The 18,559-nt window shown below is 50.0% G+C and overlaps 1 protein-coding gene across 1 annotated transcript in view; it reads left to right on the top strand.

Annotated features, from left to right (window-relative positions):
- Positions 1–4,392: 4,392 nt before the first annotated feature.
- PIP4K2C (phosphatidylinositol-5-phosphate 4-kinase type 2 gamma) overlaps positions 4,393–18,559 on the top strand; it is a 48,858-nt gene continuing 34,691 nt past the window's right edge. The window contains exons 1-2 of the mRNA XM_077329179.1: positions 4,393–4,602; positions 18,147–18,244. Of these exons, the coding sequence (XP_077185294.1) occupies positions 4,474–4,602; positions 18,147–18,244 (227 nt within the window). The 5' untranslated portion in view covers positions 4,393–4,473. The remainder of the gene's footprint in view (positions 4,603–18,146; positions 18,245–18,559) is intronic.

Raw genomic sequence — 18,559 nt, 5'->3', positions numbered from 1 at the left:
CTCTGGATTTATAATTTCTGGGGGAATGGGTAGGCTTGTATTGAATAACTTGAAAAAATTGTAAGACGAGGAGGAGGAGGAGGAAAAAGATGAATCTGAAATGTATCCTTGAGAAAGACTGAAAAACTAATTTCAGGAGGTGGGGATTTATCTGAAAAGATAAGGTATGTTGTTGTTAGTTGTGAAGTCGTGTCCGACCCATCGCGACCCCATGGACAATGATCCTCCAGGCCTTCCTGTCCTCCACCATTCCCCAGAGTCCATTAACAAGGTATATGGTAGGTAAAGTAACACTTTTAAAATCAGGATGCTGGAAAACTTTTTCATTCAATCATAGAGTTGGGAGGGGCCAAACAGGCCATCTAGTCCAACCTCCGTCTCAGTGCAGGATCAGCCTAAAGCATCCAGGATAAGTATCTGTCAGCATGCTTCTTAAAGACCCTATGACTGGGGATCCTCTCCTCTGCTGCCAACAGGAACAATATTCTGCCCTCCTCCACAAATTAAGCAATTCTGTTCCCTCTCAACCTCCTCTTCTCCAGGCTGAACATTCCCAAGTCCCTCAGCTTTTCCTCGTAGGGTTTGTCCCCAGGCCCCGGATCATCCTCATCGCTCCCCTCTGCACCCTCTCCATTTTCTCCACTTTCTTTTTGAAGCGAGTTTCAGTAAACACTTTTATCATGTGCAATGGGAAAAGAAAATGATTTCAGGTATTCAAACAGACAGAAGGATCGCAGGTGCTGGAAGCCCACCTGCCTTACGGTGTCTTGTGGCAACAATTTGTCCTTTTGGTAACCCCCAACTCCTCTTTCTTTTTCCTGTAACAGACGGACGCAGCTACCTATCCAGAATTTATTTGCATTCACAACACTGGGCTATTTACAAAACTTTTGAAACATGTGCCTTGTTGACAGTAGGCGCCTCTGGGTCACCAGAGTGGGGCAATGGTTAAAAATGTGGAGTGAGAATTGGGAAGACCCCAATTTAAATCCCCACTTGGCTTCAAAAATTCCCTGGATTACTTTGGGCCAGTCACAGACTTAGGCTAACCTCTCCTTCACAAGGATGTTGTGAGGATAAAGTGGAGAGGAGGGAAATGTTGTAAGCAAGTTTGAGTATCCGGGAGACAAGTGGGGCATGAATGAAATCAATAAATCTCAGAAGGGACTGACATGGCTGATGGACTCTGATTTTATATGGCTGATAACAGACATAGAATCATAGAATCATAGAGTTGGAAGGGGCCACACAAGCCATCTAGTCCAACCCCCTGCTCAACGCAGGATCAGCCCTAACCATCCTAAAGCATCCAAGAAAAGTGTGTACTGGACTGTGTACATGACACCCTCCCCTCCATTTTTATCTCAACCGCCCCTCCCCACAAACATCATGGTAGAAGGGTTTTGACCCAAATCTCCCCAGTCTAAGTCCAGCCCTCTGACCGCTCCACCACATGGGCATTACCAGCCCACATCACTTCTATCTTGGATTATAACTCAAACATCTGCCACTTGGTGATAAAGGATCCATTTCTAAAGTTGATTCCAGGGAAGTCAATGGTGGAGTTGGTGCGGTGTGCTGTCAAAGCACAGCTGACTTATGGCAACCCTTTGGCCTTTGCCTGCCTCTGCATCACAACCCTTGGTAGTCTCCCATCCGAATACAGACCAGGACCAACCCTGCTTAGCTTCTGAGATAAGATGTGATCAGGTAAGCCTGGCCTATTCAGGGCAGGAAGCTGGTACCCTATAACAAAGGCAGAAACTTGTCCACACTGTTCCTTGCCACAGGTTTCCTAGTCAAAAGAGCTAGTTGAAATTCCCCCTGCTTTGGAAAGGCAGCTCATCCCGTTCCAAAATAAATACATAAACACGTACAGAGGCGATATCAGGACACAACATCTGCTCAACACCCTTGCATCGCCCAGCAAACACCACTGCGGCTAAATTAAGACTGCAGCTCCCACTCACGCTTATTTCTGAAGCTCATCAGGACTTAATTCCAGGAAAACAGGCTCTGAGCTGCCTCCTGTGGAATGGTTTTTATCAGTGAAAGCAGTTTATTATTTACTGAAGCCTTTGTACCACGGTGCATCCCCCTTCACCCCCACAATCTTAAAAATCTAATTTGTGTTGTGTTTTTTTATTTCATGCACCCTCTTACAATCCTTCGCCTTGAGCTGGATAGTTCGGGCTAGCCAGCTAACCAGGGTTAGCCCTGGTTAGTTCTTGGATCAAACTCCCCCCCCCCCCGGAAGTCCAGAGCAAAGAAGGGGACAACTACCCTCTCTGTCTTTTGCCTTGAAAGCCCTATAGGGCCACTGTGTCCGCTGCAGCTTGAAGGCCCTTTCTTCCACCACCGGTGCAGTCCTTTCCAAGGCCACAGCTCAGGGATAAAACTCAAGGTCTCAGGTTCAGTGTCCAGGTAAAGAGGATCAGGTAGCAGGTGATGTGAAAGACCTCCGCCTGACAGCCCTGACTTGGATACGCCAAGTCAACCCAATCCCATCAGAGCTTGGAAGCCAAGCAGGGCCAACCATGGCTAGTATTTGGATGGGAGACCTCCAAGGACTTGAATGGAGTTTCTCCAAGGAATGCTAGGGGCCATCATGACGCGGAAGCAGGTCCTCTGAAGGTCCCTTGCCTGACTGCCAGACAATCCTTGGGTTTCCTGGCTACCTGACACATGCCGTACAACAAATACGTAAATAATCCAACTGAAACGCTGGACCTGAATCCTATAGAAAACAGGCTGGCTTATGCAGAGGAAAAGCATGCAGTGGATTGCACCACAGTGGTCTGACTCATCACCCAGTAGGTCCTCGTGTTCATGCAAGATCAGGGTGTGCTTTGGTGAGGCATGCTGCCCCCAAGCCTTTTCCTCTTCCCCAAGCAAGCTGATTACAATATGCCTCTGCATCCTTTAGAGAGGCGGTTCCCAAAGTTTTTCAGGCCGCTGCCCCCTTGGCTCCCAGGCCACATGCACAGTCCCCCTACCATTGCACACAGACAAACCCCCCCCCCTCTTTCCTGGTGCTAGGTCTACTGAAAATCCAAAGCACACTATATTGCCTACCCTTATTTTGGGGTTGCTGGTGCAGCAGCCATATTTTAGTCTGGAAAAAAATATGCATTTTTTGGGAAAGTCATTTGTAAAAGCCACCTTGGATACTCATTGGGCAGAAAGACAGACGGCAAAAGAGAGAAGCAAGCAATGGAAAATCCCATGGTTAGGAATGAGGCCAACCAAAGATGGAGACTTTTGAGGAAGGTTTGCCAACCCTGGGTTAAGAAATTGCTGGAGATCTGGGGTGGAGCCGGGGAAAGACAGAGTCTAAGAAGGGGAAGGAGCTCAGCTGTCACCTGGAGATTGTAATCCCAGAGAGCTCTGGCCATCATCTGAGATTGGCAACCCAAATTTGCCAACCTATGGACATGACTATTTAGGAGTAAGAGCCATCTGGGTGTAGCGGTAAAGGGTGAACACTTTTAATCTGGCAAACTGGATTTTATTCCTCACCCCACATACAGCCAGTTGGGTGACCTTGGCTAGTCACAGTCTTGTGAGAGCAGTTTTCACAGAGCAGTTCTTGTCAGAGCGCTCCCTCACAAGATGTCTGTTGTGGGGGTAGAAGGGAAGGCAATTGTAAACTGTTTGGGGGCTTCTTCGGGCAGTGAAAACCCGGATATGAAGCCAACTCTTTGTCCATAGAAAAATTTAGGGCCTTCTTGTGAGCAACCATGCACAGGATTGTGCCGCGAGGATCAGACACATTGCAGGACAGTCAACAAAATTAAAAGCCCTTTGCCTTAGTAAATCTGCAATTGATTTTAAATGTTTCAAGGCATTTATATGTATGCACATTTTGAATATTATGCGTTTTATAGACTGCTGTGAGTCTTCAGGAAAGGGCGGCATACAAATGTGAACATAATAAACTGGAAAAATTAGTTGTAGCGTCCCCCCGAAAGTACCACTTGCACACTGCACTGTCCCTTCCAGTGCAAAATTGAATCGCCTCCTCCACTAACTTCCAAGGCAAAACCAAGATTGGGTCCAGGCCAGGGGGGCAGCCAGCTAAGCTGCATTCCCGGGCTAGGCATTTATCTGGCCGCACGCTTCTCCAAAGAGCTCGCTTCTCGAATAAAACTTTGCTGCTCTTCAAGGCGCTTTGCCCGGCCGCTTCCGACCAACACGACCGAACCCATTCCAAGGCAACCTAGAGAGCGCCTCCTCCCAGGCGTGGAGTGACGCGGCTCTGCCCCTATGGATCAGCGGCGCCTTCCGAAGGCACGCCCCCCCTTCGCCGGCAGGCCAATGGCGACGCTGCGTGGCGCTTCGGGGGCGGGCTCGGAACGCCGCGCGGCGCGTCAGTCCGGATTCCTGCGGCGTCACGTGGGGGCGGCATCAGCTGATCGTTGTTTCCGTTGCCGGCGGCGGCGAGGTTGAGCGGGGCTGGTCTCGTCTGCGGCCATGGCAGCCTCGGTGGGGCCGGGCACCCGCACCAAGACCAAGAAGAAGCACTTCGTGCCGCAGCGGGTGAAGGTGCTGCGGTCGGCCGACCCGCTCCTGGCCGTGCTGGGCTGGGGCATCAACCACCAGGTGAGGGACACGCGTCCGCCCGTGCTCACGTCCGTGCCGACACGTGTCTGGCGCCCGCGGGAAACCGGCGCCGTGTGCGGGTGTGGCCCAGGGGGAAGCAAGTCCGCCTGCCCTTTCTTGTTCGCAGCTCATTCATTCACGCGCGCCGCGTCCCAGCCTGCCTCGCAGGGGTGTTGTGCGGGCAAAAGGGAGGGGACCGCTTTTGCACACGCTGGATGCACATAAGAAGTAGATTTGCCTGTTTGGCGCAGGAAAACCCGGCCGCAAAAGGACTCTGGAAGGGCATTATCCGACAGGTGTGGAATGAGTGGAGGAAAGTGACGTGTGGGCACCCATGGGTGGGGGGAACGAGTGAGGCGCAATTGAAGTGACTACGGAGACACGTTTTGCTGCCTCCCTTGCTCCAGAACTGGGGAGGCCGTGGAGTATGCTAAAGGCACAGAGGAGCTGTGTTTATATTAAGCTGCAGCACCCATCTGTCTGGATTTCTAGGGGACTCTTATCCTGGCTTTCCTTCACGGAGTTGAGAGTGGCAGACGCAAATCTGACATTTCCCAGTTGATCCTTACAACAACAACCCAGTGGTGTCAGTTTGGGAGGGAGAGATGGGTCCAAGGTCACCCCAAAGGTGTCATGGTACCTAGGGGTCTCCCAGCATTGTAACCATTGCGAGATCTTGGCTCCCCCTGGAAGTGCTTGAGCCTGTTTACAACTCACATGGTTAATAGTTTCCTCTATTGTTTTGAAAGGTGTTTTTGATGGTTGAGGGTCTTGGTAGTATTGTTGTTGGATTCAACTCTAGTGGCTCCTTAGACACCAGTAAGAGTAGAAGAAGAGTTGTTTTATATAGCCCGCTTTTCACTACCCGTAGGAGTCTCAGAGCAGCTTACAATCATCTTCCCTTCCTCTCCTCACAGCAGACACCCTGTGAGGTAGGTGGAGGTGAGAGAGCTCTGACAGAATTGTTCTGTGAGAACAGTGCTAACAGGACTGTGACTAGACCAAGGTCACCCAGCTCGCTGCATGTGGAGGAGGAGCCAGGAATGAAACCAGCTTGCCAGATTAGAAGCCGCTGCTCTTAACCACTACACCACACTAGCTCTCTTAAGTGTATTGTATTGGATATATTGTATGGGATTACTTTTGTCAGCCGCTTCCGGAATTGACTGAGAGGGTGGGTTCAAAGCAAAAAATGCTTTACTAGAAACCTATAGCTACATGTGTAGTTCCTGCCCTTCAGCTTCCTTATGGAGCGCTCATAAATAGAAATGACATGACCACATGACCACATACAGCACCCGAATGACATGACCACATACAGCACCCGATCAGGGAGGAGAAAAGAATTCTAATGTTTTCACGTTATCAGGGTGGAGTGTTACTTTTCTCTTTTCTTAGAAAAGAGGGAAACAATATTCTTCATTGCTGGATAGTTGGCAGAGCGGGTCAGATAGAGGGGCCGATCTGGAGTTATAAAATATAGAAGGAGAATAAAAATAACACCACCTGGCCATACTGTGTGGAGGCCGAAAGCTGCAAAGCCAGGAAAAGTCGATGTCTCTGTGTACTCGGAGGACTCCCTGGGCCATCTGGAAAAGTCTTTGTAAATTAACCAGAAAGAAAATCGCCTAGAAAGAGACCTAATTAGGGTAGCATATGCTCCAGAAGAGAAGCTGATGGCAGCTGTGTGGCAGCTAAAGTACGGAGGGGGAGGGGAGCTTCTTGATGGAGCGATCCTGAAGGTTATGGGGAATTTCCAACTTGTTTTGCCCTTCCGTGATTTTTCAAAAAAACGTGCCCTCAGCATATATCAATTTAATGACATTATCTGCCTCCTTTGTTAGTGGGCTGGCAGGTCAGGATTCTGTGCTCAGAGGTTTATCCCCAGTAATAGCCAAGAGTCCCATGATAAGGGTGAAATATTGGACGTTATAGTGGTTTCTAGAACCCTTCCTATAAACTACCTGGAAAATTTGTCTGTCACTGAGGGGTCTTTTCTGTCTGGGATCATAATTTTGCGTCGGGAGCCCTTTGCCGGTACACAGAGCTGCCGAATCTCAAGTCGTTTCCTACGCAAAACTTTCCCCTCTTGTGCTTGTTCTCTTCATTGTTTCCCCGTCTGGGGCTACAGACTGCCTGTCCGAGATTGACACTTCCCTTTTTGTAACCTTAGACTAAACAATATTATCCCCTCCTATGTCCAGTCCTGTCTGAGGGGGATGTAGATTATGGAATCATCAAGAGTGCAACAAAATGCCAAACGTTTCCTCCTGGTAATGCCTCTTCCGTGGGTGCCCGTGGCATTTCAGTCTGTCCCTGAGCGCCTGCACTGAACTCATACCAAACTGTCTTGGCAGTCTCTCTATCACCATCTTCCTGTACTGAGCATTGTTCATCCAGCTTTTGGGGGCCTGCCATGCCCTCCTGTAGGACGCTGGGAAGCAAGGGCAGTGCAAGAGAGCCCTTACTGGTTGTGGTGGTGACCCCTTGGGTTTTTCTAGGCAAGAGGTGTTCAGAGGCGGTTTCCTGTTGACCCTGGATTTCCTCTATGGTCCCCCAGCCAAATACTAACGAGGGTGGACCCTGCTTAGGTCAGCCTTTCTCCACTTTTTTACCATTGCGAGACCCCTGAGAGGCTTCAAGAAACTCCAGAAGTCATGTGACAGTGCAGAATATGGTAGGGAAGCATCACTATGGACATGGCCATCGAGGACCCCTCCCCTTCCCACCCCCTCCAGGCCTGTCATTGGCCATTGGAGAAATGACGTGACCACATACAGCCAGCTGGGTGACCTTGGGCTCGCCACAGCACTGAAAACTGTTCTGACCGAGCAGTGATATCAGGGCTCTCTCAGCCTCACCTCCCTCACAGGGAGAGGAAAGGGAAGGCGACTGTAAGCCACTTTGAGACTCCTTCAGGGAGAGAAAAGTGGCATATAAGTACCAACTCTTCTTCTTAAGTAATATGAGGGCCCTCTCGGCCCCACCTCCCTCACAGGGTGCCTGTTGTGGGGAGAGGAAGGGGAAGGCAAGTGTAAGCCACTTTGAGACTACTTTGGGTAGAGAAAAGCGGCATATAAGAACCAACTCTTCTTCTTCATATATGATGTTTAACAGTTTAAAAAAAAATATGAGTAATTAACTCCCACCTATTTGGGAAACCCTTCCAGGGCCATCAAGAAACCCCAGGGTGTCAAGAAAGCCTAGCTTGGCTTGTGAGATCTATTGAAATTGGGTAGCCTGGGTCATTCAGCTCAGTGTTTTTAGTGGATACACGTAACAAATAAAGGTAAAGGTATCCCCTGTGCAAGCACGGGGTCACGTCTGACCCTTGGGGTGACGCCCTCCAGCGTTTTCATGGCAGACTCAATACGGGGTGGTTTGCCAGTGCCTTCCCCAGTCATTACCGTTTACCCCCCAGCAAGCTGGGTACTCATTTTACCGACCTCGGAAGGATGGAAGGCTGAGTCAACCTTGAGCCGGCTGCTGGGATCGAACTCCCAGCCTCATGGGCAGAGCTTCAGACAGCATGTCGGCTGCCTTAGGCTCACATGTAACAAATAGTAACCAAATTACTGTCTTTGGGCATCCTCTTTCTGTCCTGTCATTTTGCCTAGGGTTTAAAACGTTTTCCTGTTGACAGGAAAGCAGTGTGTTTTGGGATTTCCTGTTGTCTACCTGTTACTAACACCCAGGTTTTTTAACCCTCAAGGAATGTAGGGTTCAGTGTTACTTGCCAGGTTTCGTTTTGCCATATGAACCAAAGTTGTATTTTGGCTTTTCTTAGGAGTTTCTCCTTGGTTGAGGTCAGTCATCAGTTCTTAGCTTATTTATTTGCTGGGTGTTTTGCTGTGCAGCCCATTTTTAGGGGCACATGGTAGAAGCGAGCCCACCGTCTCTTTCCTTTGCAAACCACCTCTCAGCCTTTCTCAACCTTTTTTATTGTAGAGAAACCCCGGGATCTTTTTTCAGGCTTTGAGAAAACCCGGAAGTGATGTCAGCAGGCCATACCTTCCTGCCATGCCCAGAGAAGTTACGTGTCGCCAGAAGTGCCATCATCTAGATACTCCTGCCGGGTGTGACATCACCAGGCCACTCCCACAGCACAGGAAATGACTGCGCAGAGCTATTTTCAGATGATTGGTAAACAGAACCATACTTGCACTCTGGGCTGATGTCCAGTTTGCTCTTCTTCACCAGAAGGAAGTGGGAGCCTGCAGAAACAGGGCTGGGGTAGGCCTATGCTGCTGTGTCATGCCATTCCCCTCCATGCCAGAAACAGGGCCAGAGCAGGACTATGCCACTCTGTTGCCCCCATGCCAAAAGCAGGGCTGGAGCAGGACTATGTTGCTCTGTCATGGTCCCCCCCCCCCAATGAGAGTACTTCCCTCTCTGGACTTGAGCTACTACCACATGCAACAAGTCTCGGCCAGCAAGGAATTGTATGCCCAAGACCAACCCTCTCCAGGTCCATCATTGGCGCAGATATGGTCACATCACAGATAATTAAAAAAAAATATCACAGAACCCCACGGTTTCACAGAATCCTGGTTGAGAAAGCCTGTCCTATGAATAAGAGAGGGGAAAAATTGAGCTGCCAGGTTCTGGTCTGGGGATTAGCTGTTTCAGACTTTCTCATACTCCTTCATCAGGTATCACTCCTCTCCTGGTAAGCCACTAGCTGTTATATAATGAGCCATCTGGTTCGGAGAAGGTCTTTGGCTACCATCTGGCAATTGGTATTTCCCAGTTGGGTTGTTATTGGGGCATCTGCAAAGATGTCGTAATCCCAAGAGTCCCTGAAAAAGAAAGTTGTGCTAAGAAGAAATGGAAGACGGTAGAAAAAGATGACTCAGCACGAGATGAATGGGGAAGGCTAGTCTGTCTTGAGCAGTAGAAAAGTGCAGGAGCCCAGGAGCACCTTAAAGACTAATAAAAATTGGTGGCCAGGGAGGAGATTTTTGTGAGTTTGAAGAAGTGAGTTGGGACAAATCCTGCCAGAAATTTAAGATGCTCCTGGACGTTGCTCTTTTCTGCAACACCAGATAGGTTAACAAGACATTTTGGAGCTCAGGAATTCATAGAGTTGCCACAAGTTGGAAACAACTTGGTGGCGCATAACGTGACAAATGTCTTAATGATTTTCCCTGAAGTTGGACTCCATGTTTCTTCAATGTGTTTGCCAATGCCTTAACAGTGTACTTTGTTCCTGGTACGTTTCCCAGGGATCTCAAACAATTGAAAGCTGTTTTAGACTACAGGGATGGCCATACTGGCTCTCCAAACCAGGCGTCCATGGACTACAATTCCCTGTCGGCTCATTCTGACAGAGGCTCATGGAAATTGTAGTCCATGGACATCTGGAGAGCTACAGTTTGGCCACCCCTGGGAGCTCACTTGGTCTGTGCTTGCTCTCTGGCACTTCAAACAAGGCAGTCCCTGGTCATTCTACAATTTCTTTCCCAGAGTTTTGTTTCCATGCTGCTTAAGGAGTGCCCAAAAGCCAACTTTTCCGCTTCTCTCTTGAAACACAGTTTCCCGTTCTTTTCCGTGGCTTGAAATCCAATGCAGATGGCTCTTGTCAACCTGCTTTCGAGTGCTTGTTTCTCTGATAATTATACCATCACTACGTTCAAAGTGATTCTGACTAAGCTGTTTGTTGCTTTTTTTAACAAGAGGGAAGGTTTTTTTGTTTTTTGCTTTTGAAAGATCCATAGTTGGGAGAAAACAGATCCGAGTAAGGATCTTCCACTGCAGATTCTCAGTTGGAGCGGACCTGCGATAGTTTGGTCGAAGAAAGGGGGCCATCTCTGCTTCCGTGTGACATTGATGCCCTAGGTTTGCTAAGGCAGGGTTAGTCAACCTGTAGTCCTCCAGATGTTCATGGACTACAATTCCCATGAGCCCCTGCCAGCGTTTGTTCCTCCCTGCTGGCCAAAAGGAGAGGGGCGGCCTGCGAGGGACGCCGCAGAGGTATTAATAGCACAGCAGTGTGGCAAATGAGCTAAAACCTCTCGAGTGGATGTCGCTGTCCCTGTAGTACAACCTATTTCGTGATGAGCCTGGTCTGATTTACGCTCGGAAAGGAGGTCACCTCCTGAGCGTCAGATGGAAAAGAGAATTAACCGGTGCGTGGAGGACAGTGATTGCCACTTTGCGTGCGCGGCGCACTGGTCTTAACTAGGCAGGCCTTTGCTCTTTGGCCTTGACTGACCCTCTCTCGTCTGATTCCAGCTGCTTTATGGACCCCCCCCCCGAAAGCGTGGGGAGGGGAATGCATGAGCTCTGGTGACTCATTCCCAGAATATTTCAGACCCTGGAACGACGGAGGCTGCTGGTACGAGGGCCCGGTCGCGTGCCCTTCCGTCTTGCAGAACTGTCGTCGTTGCCGCAGGCAGAACTGTTCGGTGCGCAAAAGCCGGTTGCTTCCTTCCTTTCTCTCCTTCGGCGCTTCCGAGGCGTAGCTGCTAAAAATAAGATGCCACGTGACATGTTTTTCCTTCTTGAAAAAAATAAAAGCTGGGGAAAATAGAACTGGCAGAGCTAAAATTGCCTTGGGTGCCTTGGTATCGCTCACTGGGCTGCAGAGTAGCATGCTAATGTAGCATGTATTGGCTTGGTTTTTCTGATTCCCCATGTGCCTGAACTCACCCACTTAACTCCACGTATGCATGGTGGTTCTCTGTTTGAAAAAGAAGAAGAGTTGTTTTTTATATGGCGCTTTTCTCTACCCAAAGGAGTCTCAAAGCGGCTTACAGTCGCCTTCCCTTTCCTCTCCCCACAACAGACACCCTGTGAGGTGGGTGAGGCTGAGAGAGCCCTGATATTCCTGCCTTCCCTTTCCTCTCCCCACAACAGACACCCTGTGAGGAAGGTGAGGCTGAGGGAATCCTGATATTACTGAAGATGAAGAAGAAGAGTTGGTTCTTATATGCCACTTTTCTCTACCCGAAGGAGTCTCAAAGCAGCTTACAGTCGCCTTCCCTTTCCTCTCCCCACAACAGACACCTTTCTGTAGGCAGAAAGGCGATCCCTTAGGTATACTGGGCCCAGACCACATATGGCCTTAAAGGTGATAACCAAAACCTTAAGCCTGATCCGGAATTCGACCGGAAGCCAGCACAGCTGCTGGAGGATGGGCTGGACGTGGGACCTGTGAGGCATTGCTGTGAGGACCCTGGCAGCTGCATTCTGGACCTGTCGTAGTTTCCAAATCAGTGATAAGGGCAGGCCAGCGAAGAGCAAATTGCAGAAGTCCAGTCTAGAGGTGACCGTCACATGGATCACTGTGGCTAGGTGTTCCGGGGCCAAGTAGGGCGCTAAGTAGTAGCTTGGTGAAGGTGGTAGAACGCTAGCCGTGCTACTGTCGTGATCTGAGCCTCCATTGAGAGGGAGGCATCAAGAATCACCCCCAGGTTCCTGGCGGAGTGGGCCACTGATAGCTGCACTCCATCCAGGGTGGGCAAGCGTGCTTCCTCACTTGGGACCTTCCTGCCCAGCCACAGGAACTCCGTCTTTGAAGGGTTGAGCTTCAGAGGACTCCGCTTGAGCCACCCCGTCACCGCTTCCAGGCAGCTGGCTAATGGTTCTTGCGCATAAAGATGCTGAAAAGAATTGGAGAGAGAACTGCCCCTTGAGGGACTCCACATGCCAGCTGGTGACAGCTTGATGTGCTCTCTCCTAATGCTAACCGCTGAGCCACAGCACCTCCCTTTGGCAAAACTAAAACTGCGGCCGCAGAGATTTAGTCTCGTGACTTTGGGCCCCACTAGATCATCTCTTTCCCCACGCCTCCATTGAGGGGAGGGCGTCTAGTATGTCTTAGGTCTCGTAATGCCTGTGTTGGCATAACGCTCCATTTGAGAGACCCTTGTGCTCACAGCATTGAGCTGCACATGAGCGGATGTACGCATCGTGGGCTTGCTGAGGAGAAGGACGGCCAGTGGGTTTGGGGAGTGTTTAAAGTGATGAAAGACGCCTGAATTTGAAGAGCGGGGGGGGGGGGGGGGAGACCAACGGGAATGCTTGTACCCCTGTTAAAAAGACCATTCCGAGTATTACAGAGAAGAAGTTCTTTGAGAAGCCAAAAAGCACTGCAAGCATCTGCTTTCTTGCTTTCTTTCTGGGCTCGTGTCTGCGCTCATTTTCTAGGTCCCCGGGATTCAGTGCGAGGGTCTGTTCTCAGCTCTGAGCTCACGGCAAAGGAGTGATTCACCAGTACTGTTCTGTGCACATAAGAACAAACCGGTTTCCTTTGACGCGCGTTGTGCATCAAGTGACTCTCCCCAAAATCATCCACTCCAAAGGCCAGTTTGAACCCCAGTTGCTCTCAGCAGAGTCAGGCTGGATACTCTGTGCTGTAGTCAACCTGTGGTCCTCCAGAGGTTCATGGACTACAATTCCCATGAGCCCCTGCCAGCATTGGCTGGCAGGGGCTCATGGGAATTGTAGTCCATGAACCTCTGGAGGACCACAGGTTGACTACCTCTGCTGTAGCACACACACAGGGCTGTCTTATGCAGAGTCCAGCAACCGGCCATTTTACTTCAGTATTTTCTGCTCTGATTGGCAACTGCTATTTAAAAACTTGGGGGAGAGCGTTATTGAGGTCTTTTAACTGGAGATGCCAGAGGCTGAACCTGGGAATTTCTACCAGCAATACACGTGGGTCTCCCACTGAGCCTGTAGGAGTAAATCTGGGGGAGTTTATTGGGCGGGGAGGGGGCGCTCTTCCCCTTGACAATGAAAGCCTGAAGGTGCAGTTAATGGCCATTTAGCACACTTACACTGGGCTGTTTCAGGGGGTCCTCCATGATCATAAGGTTGAGAAAGGGGCTGCCAAAGCAACATTAAAAAAAAGAAAAACCTGTGCTGCCAGTCAGCCTTGCTTGCCAAAAGCTTTACCTGGCCTTGCCCGCTTCCTAAAAACACTTGGCAAGGGCCAGAAAAGGAGCTGGTGGCAACCTGGGGCACCACATTTTGGACCCCCACTTCACACTCGCCCCCCCCATACTTGGGGGGAAACATTCCGTAATGCAGAAGAGAGAGGTCTACGTGCAGAAATTCTGCCGTGATGGGCTGCTTTTACATTCGGCGAAACAACACGTGGAGATCTACATGCAAGCGTCAGCACTACATGCGAAGCAGCCCCAAATCTCCACCACTTCCTTTGTGATGCTGTAGCATGGGGCCCATTCTTGTTTCATGGCCTTAAAATAAAACCTAAATGCCTGGTTTGGGACGGGCAGGAACTGATCGTGCGATCCGGAGAGAAACCAGGCTTCTGAATTGCCAGCTTTCGACTCTAGCTTAAAATCATGGCCAAATATCGCCATTGCTCTTTACCTAGCGAATGTTAACAATTTCAAACATAGATGGGCTTTCTCCAGGGCAAGGATGGACGCTCTTCCATCAGCAGTATTGTAGGGGAGGTATCCTCATCAGCCCCTACACCTGAGATACTGCTTCTGTGCAGACGTCGTGGAGACAACGCCCCGTATTTTCTTTCCTTGCGCAGTATAGGAAGCCGGAAGAAACAAACTGGTAATGCGTGCCCCTTTTTTCGCTTTAAGCCCTTGTGTTAAGACCTGAACTGTCCAGAGAGGCGCTTGGTAAAATTCTTCCTGGATGACAGGCCAAAGGTCGCTTCAAATGCAGTTGTAAAATGTTGCTTCTTAGCATCAAGGAAACGGATAGATCTATGTAAACGAAATGGGTCGTTTCACTGTTGCCGTATTTTTATCTTTCTATCATCGGCGTTTCCATTTTTATCGGATGTAAGCGAATAATCAAATGTGCTTCCTTTGCAACTTTTTGACCGTATTAATAAAATCCTGATGGTGTCCCTTTAACCATTTTATTTTTTTTTAATGTAGCTGTATAACGAAGGCAGATATGTCCTCCACATCTCCTTATAGCAGGTCGAGGGTTGAACAGTGCCCGGGAGGGTGAGTGAACATGAAAAAGGACGCATTACCCTGGAACAGTGCTGCAGGCCTCTCCAAATGCAGAAAATGTTTGATGCAGCTGTGGCCATAGAGAAAGAGTTCTCTGGACTAGACAGACGGGGGAGATGCTTGTGGGCGTTGATAACGAAAGCGTTTCTTCTCTCTTACAAGTGTCTGTGGAAGCACAGTTTGCTCTCACACCTTTGAGAACCAGCATAGTGCAGTGGTTAAGAGCAGTGGCCTGTAGCCTGGAGAGCCAGGTTTGATTCTCCACTCCTCCTCCACATGTAGCCAGCTCGGTGACAGTTCTCCCAGAGCTCTCAGCCTTACCTGTCTCACAATCGATTGATGCAAGAATTGATTGATACCTGTCTCACAGGGTGTCCGTTGTGGGGAGAGGAAGGAAAGGTGATTGTGAGCTATTTTGAGACTCCTTCGGGTAGCAAAAAAAGCGGGGTGCAGAAAACCAGCTCTTTTTCCTCCGCGGCCATTTTCGGCCATTTTCGGCGGCGGCTGGCTGGCTGGCGGCGGCTGCTGGCTGGCGGCGGCCATTTTCGGCGGCGGCTGGCTGTCAGCGGCAGCGGCGGCTGGCTGTCGGCGGCGGCGGCCATTTTGAGAGGTCCGTTGCTGGCGGGTGCTCCCTTGCCGGCGGTCTGACGGCTCGGGAGGCGCTAAGCGCGGCTGGCGGGTGCTCCCTTGCAAGTGAAGCAGGGAATGGGGAGCCGCGCTTTGCGCGGCTCCCCATTGCCTGTTTGGTCCGGGATGGACACTTGGAGGGGCCAATCAGGAGCCGCTTTGCGGCTCCTGATTGGCCCCTCCGAGTTTTTATCCCGGACCGGTCCCGCCCTAACTCCTCCCCACTACCCCTTACTCCTTTATACAGTCCGTGGCGCCACGGGCTGTTTACAGATGGCAAGGATAAAGTGGAGGAAGGGAGAGCCTTGTTGCTTTGGATCCTTATGTGAGGAGGAAAGTGGGTATCCTAAAACAGGGGTAGTCAACCTGTGGTCCTCCAGATGTCCATGAACTACAATTCCCATGGACATCTGGAGGACCACAGGTTGACAACCCCTGTCCTAAGAGATGGGAGTGCAAGTTGTGGAAAGGCCACATAGATGCACTGTGCAGCAGCCCTGGGTGGGACAACTCAGATGCTGTGACTTGGATACATTAGATGCACACTTGAAGCATGTTCATAATGTGTGATACATTTGTTTGTATATAGCCGTAGGCTTTTACAAAATATAAAATACAAATTTATAAACAGTAAAATCGGATAAAAGAACTGTATAAAAATATAAATTTAAGACCAAAGAACCGAAGCAGCACACATGAGTACAAAGTGCAAGCTTGCCTTAACAGTGTTGGCCCTTATTTTCCTTGCAGCCAAAGCATAAAGAGCGGTTTTATATGATACTTTATCAACCTGGTCAGATAAAAGATAGATTGTCTTTTCAGCAACAGAAGGCAGGTTTTAAGCCCCTTAAAATCTCGTTGAGGAATTTGGCCCTGGGTTGAGTGTAAAGTAGGCAATGTTCATAATGTGAAGCATGATGCTGTTGAACTTTACCACTAATCCGTTTAGTTTGGTGAGCTCTATACACTGCATTTGATTTAAACTCCCCAAAAGCTGGGTCTCTTCTGCCCACCGTCTAGTTAGTCAGCAGCTCGAATTGCTGCTCCCCACTGTAGTTCCACTTTTTCATGTGCAAGTGCGTGTATATATATACCAGGGGCGGCCAAACTGTGGCTCTCCAGATGTCCATGAACTACAATTCCCATGAGCTCCTGCTGCAGGGTCTCATGGGAATTGTATTCCATGGACATCTGGAGTGCCACAGTTTTGGCCACCCCTGGTATATCCAGTTCCCTGTCTAGTGCTGGATGCTGTGTAGAATGCACTTGTTGGCTGGTCATGCTTCCCAGTACAGGCTGGTTTAAACTGGTCCCAACTTGCCTGCTTCCTCTTCAGCAGGAAGGGTGGTGGGGTGGTGGTGCTGTGTGTGTCAGCAGGAATCTGGGATGTGCACAGAGGTGGAGGCGGCCAGTTGGAAATTAATTAAGGCTCTGTGCTGCACCCTGTACTTCTTCAACCTGAAAGCCTTTCTCTCCCCTTTTCCAATGACTAAAAGAGAGAGACACCCACTGTCATGTTACCCAAAGGGAGAGTCTCCTAAATAGTAGCAGAAATATGAGGAACATTTGGCCAAAAACCCTAAAGTCCCACTTACAAAGAATTCTTCAAATACATTCTAGAATCCAAGAGTTGGAAGGGACCAGGCAGGCCATCTAGTCCAACCCCCTCAGCTCAGTGCAGGATCAGCCCAAAGCATCCAGGATAAGGATCTGTCCAGCTGCTGCTTAGAATCATAGAAGCATGGAGTTGGAAGGGGCCAGACAGGCCATCTAGTCCCACCGCCTGCTCATTGCTGGACCAGCCTCAAGCATCCTTAAGAAGTATCTGCCCAGGCGCTGCTTGGAATCACAGAGTTGGAAGGAGCCATACATGCCGTCTTGTGCTATGTTCAGTGCAAGATCAGCCTAAAGCATCCAAGAAGTGTCTGTCCAGCCACTGCTTGAAGATCACCAGTGAGGGGGAGCTCACCACCTCCTTAGGCAGTCGATTCCACTGCTCAACTATTGACTTAAAATTTTTTTTTTCTTGATACCTAGCTGATATCATTCTCCATGTAGTTTAAACCCATTATTGTGGGTTTTCTGCTGCCAACAGGAACCGTTCCCTGCCCTCCTCCAAAAGACAATCTTTCGGACAACCTTTCAGCCATCCTGTCCCCTCTCCACCTCCTCTTCTCTAGGCTGAACATTCCCCAGTCCTCACAGGGCTTGGTCCCCAGCCCTGGATCATTCTCATCGCTCCCCTCTGCCCCCTTTCCATTTTGTCCACGTCCTTTTTGAAATGAGGACTTGAGAACTGCACGCAGGCGGGGGTCTGACCAATGCAGCATACGGTGGCAGAAAATCAGCCAGAGAGACCGTGGGGCCCTTGGATGACCAGGGGGTAAAAAGATTAATAAAGGATGGTAGAAAAACGGCATGCTGATGAACAATTTACTAGATTAAGTCGATGGAATCTGCTGTTTATCTTTAATTAGTCGGCACATTGATGGACAAATAAAGAATTCCAAGCCATTTGTCTGCGCATTCTTGGCGATTATGACTAAACGTGTCACAACCGAAAGGGGAAATCTTGCCTGAGGTTTTTGAACGGACTGTGGGGAGGGGGTCATGCCTCTTTCTGTGGTCTCATGAGGATGTTCGGACTGGTCCGAGGCTGCTTGAGGGAAGAGGGCTTGTCAAGGCAACGCCATCTGTCTGCATTGTCGCTCCTAATCCCATTAATCACCCGGTTGTGTCACGACTAGCGATGATGCGGCGCTGAGTCATGTGCTCCCTTCTCCCTCGCTGTGATTCTGGTCCACACACTGCAGGCAAAAATTTCCTTCTCATGCCTGTGCCCAAGTTTCAGGTGGGAGAGCTGCAGTGGTGGGACTCCCTGGCGGGGCACTGTGGCGGACAGGCGTGATTTCCTGCCCCGAGGAGTCAACCGCGCTTTACCCTCTGCTTCCCCCGCTTTAGGTCAATGAGCTGAGCCAGGTCCCCCAGCCGGTGATGCTGCTCCCCGATGACTTCAAAGCCAGCTCCAAAGTGAAAGTGAACAATCATCTCTTCAACAGGTGAGGAGGAGGAGCGGCCGGGGCCGGAGACACAAGGCCTTGAGGCCCTCTGAAATTCTCGCAGTTCCGCCCCAGCATCTTGGACGGGAGTACGTCTGGTTGGCACTCTGGTGTGAAAAGAGTTGGGAAGTAGATTTTGCCGCTTTCAGCTGCACAATGCCCATGCTCCAGCTGCAGGGACATGGCTTCTCTCACGCGCATGTGGCCTTGTGGTTCTTTGGCCCTGGAGTCTCATTTTGGTGTGCTTCCTGAGGCCTTCTGGTTGTGTCGTCTTGTGGCCATCAAGCATCCAGTGGGGGTCAAAACCCTAGCAGC

This window comes from Paroedura picta, chromosome 3, assembly GCF_049243985.1.
Source record: "Paroedura picta isolate Pp20150507F chromosome 3, Ppicta_v3.0, whole genome shotgun sequence".
NCBI classification, from domain to species: Eukaryota; Metazoa; Chordata; class Lepidosauria; order Squamata; family Gekkonidae; genus Paroedura; species Paroedura picta.
Note: the sequence above shows the minus strand (reverse complement) of the source record. Positions and strands in the feature narration are given on the sequence as shown.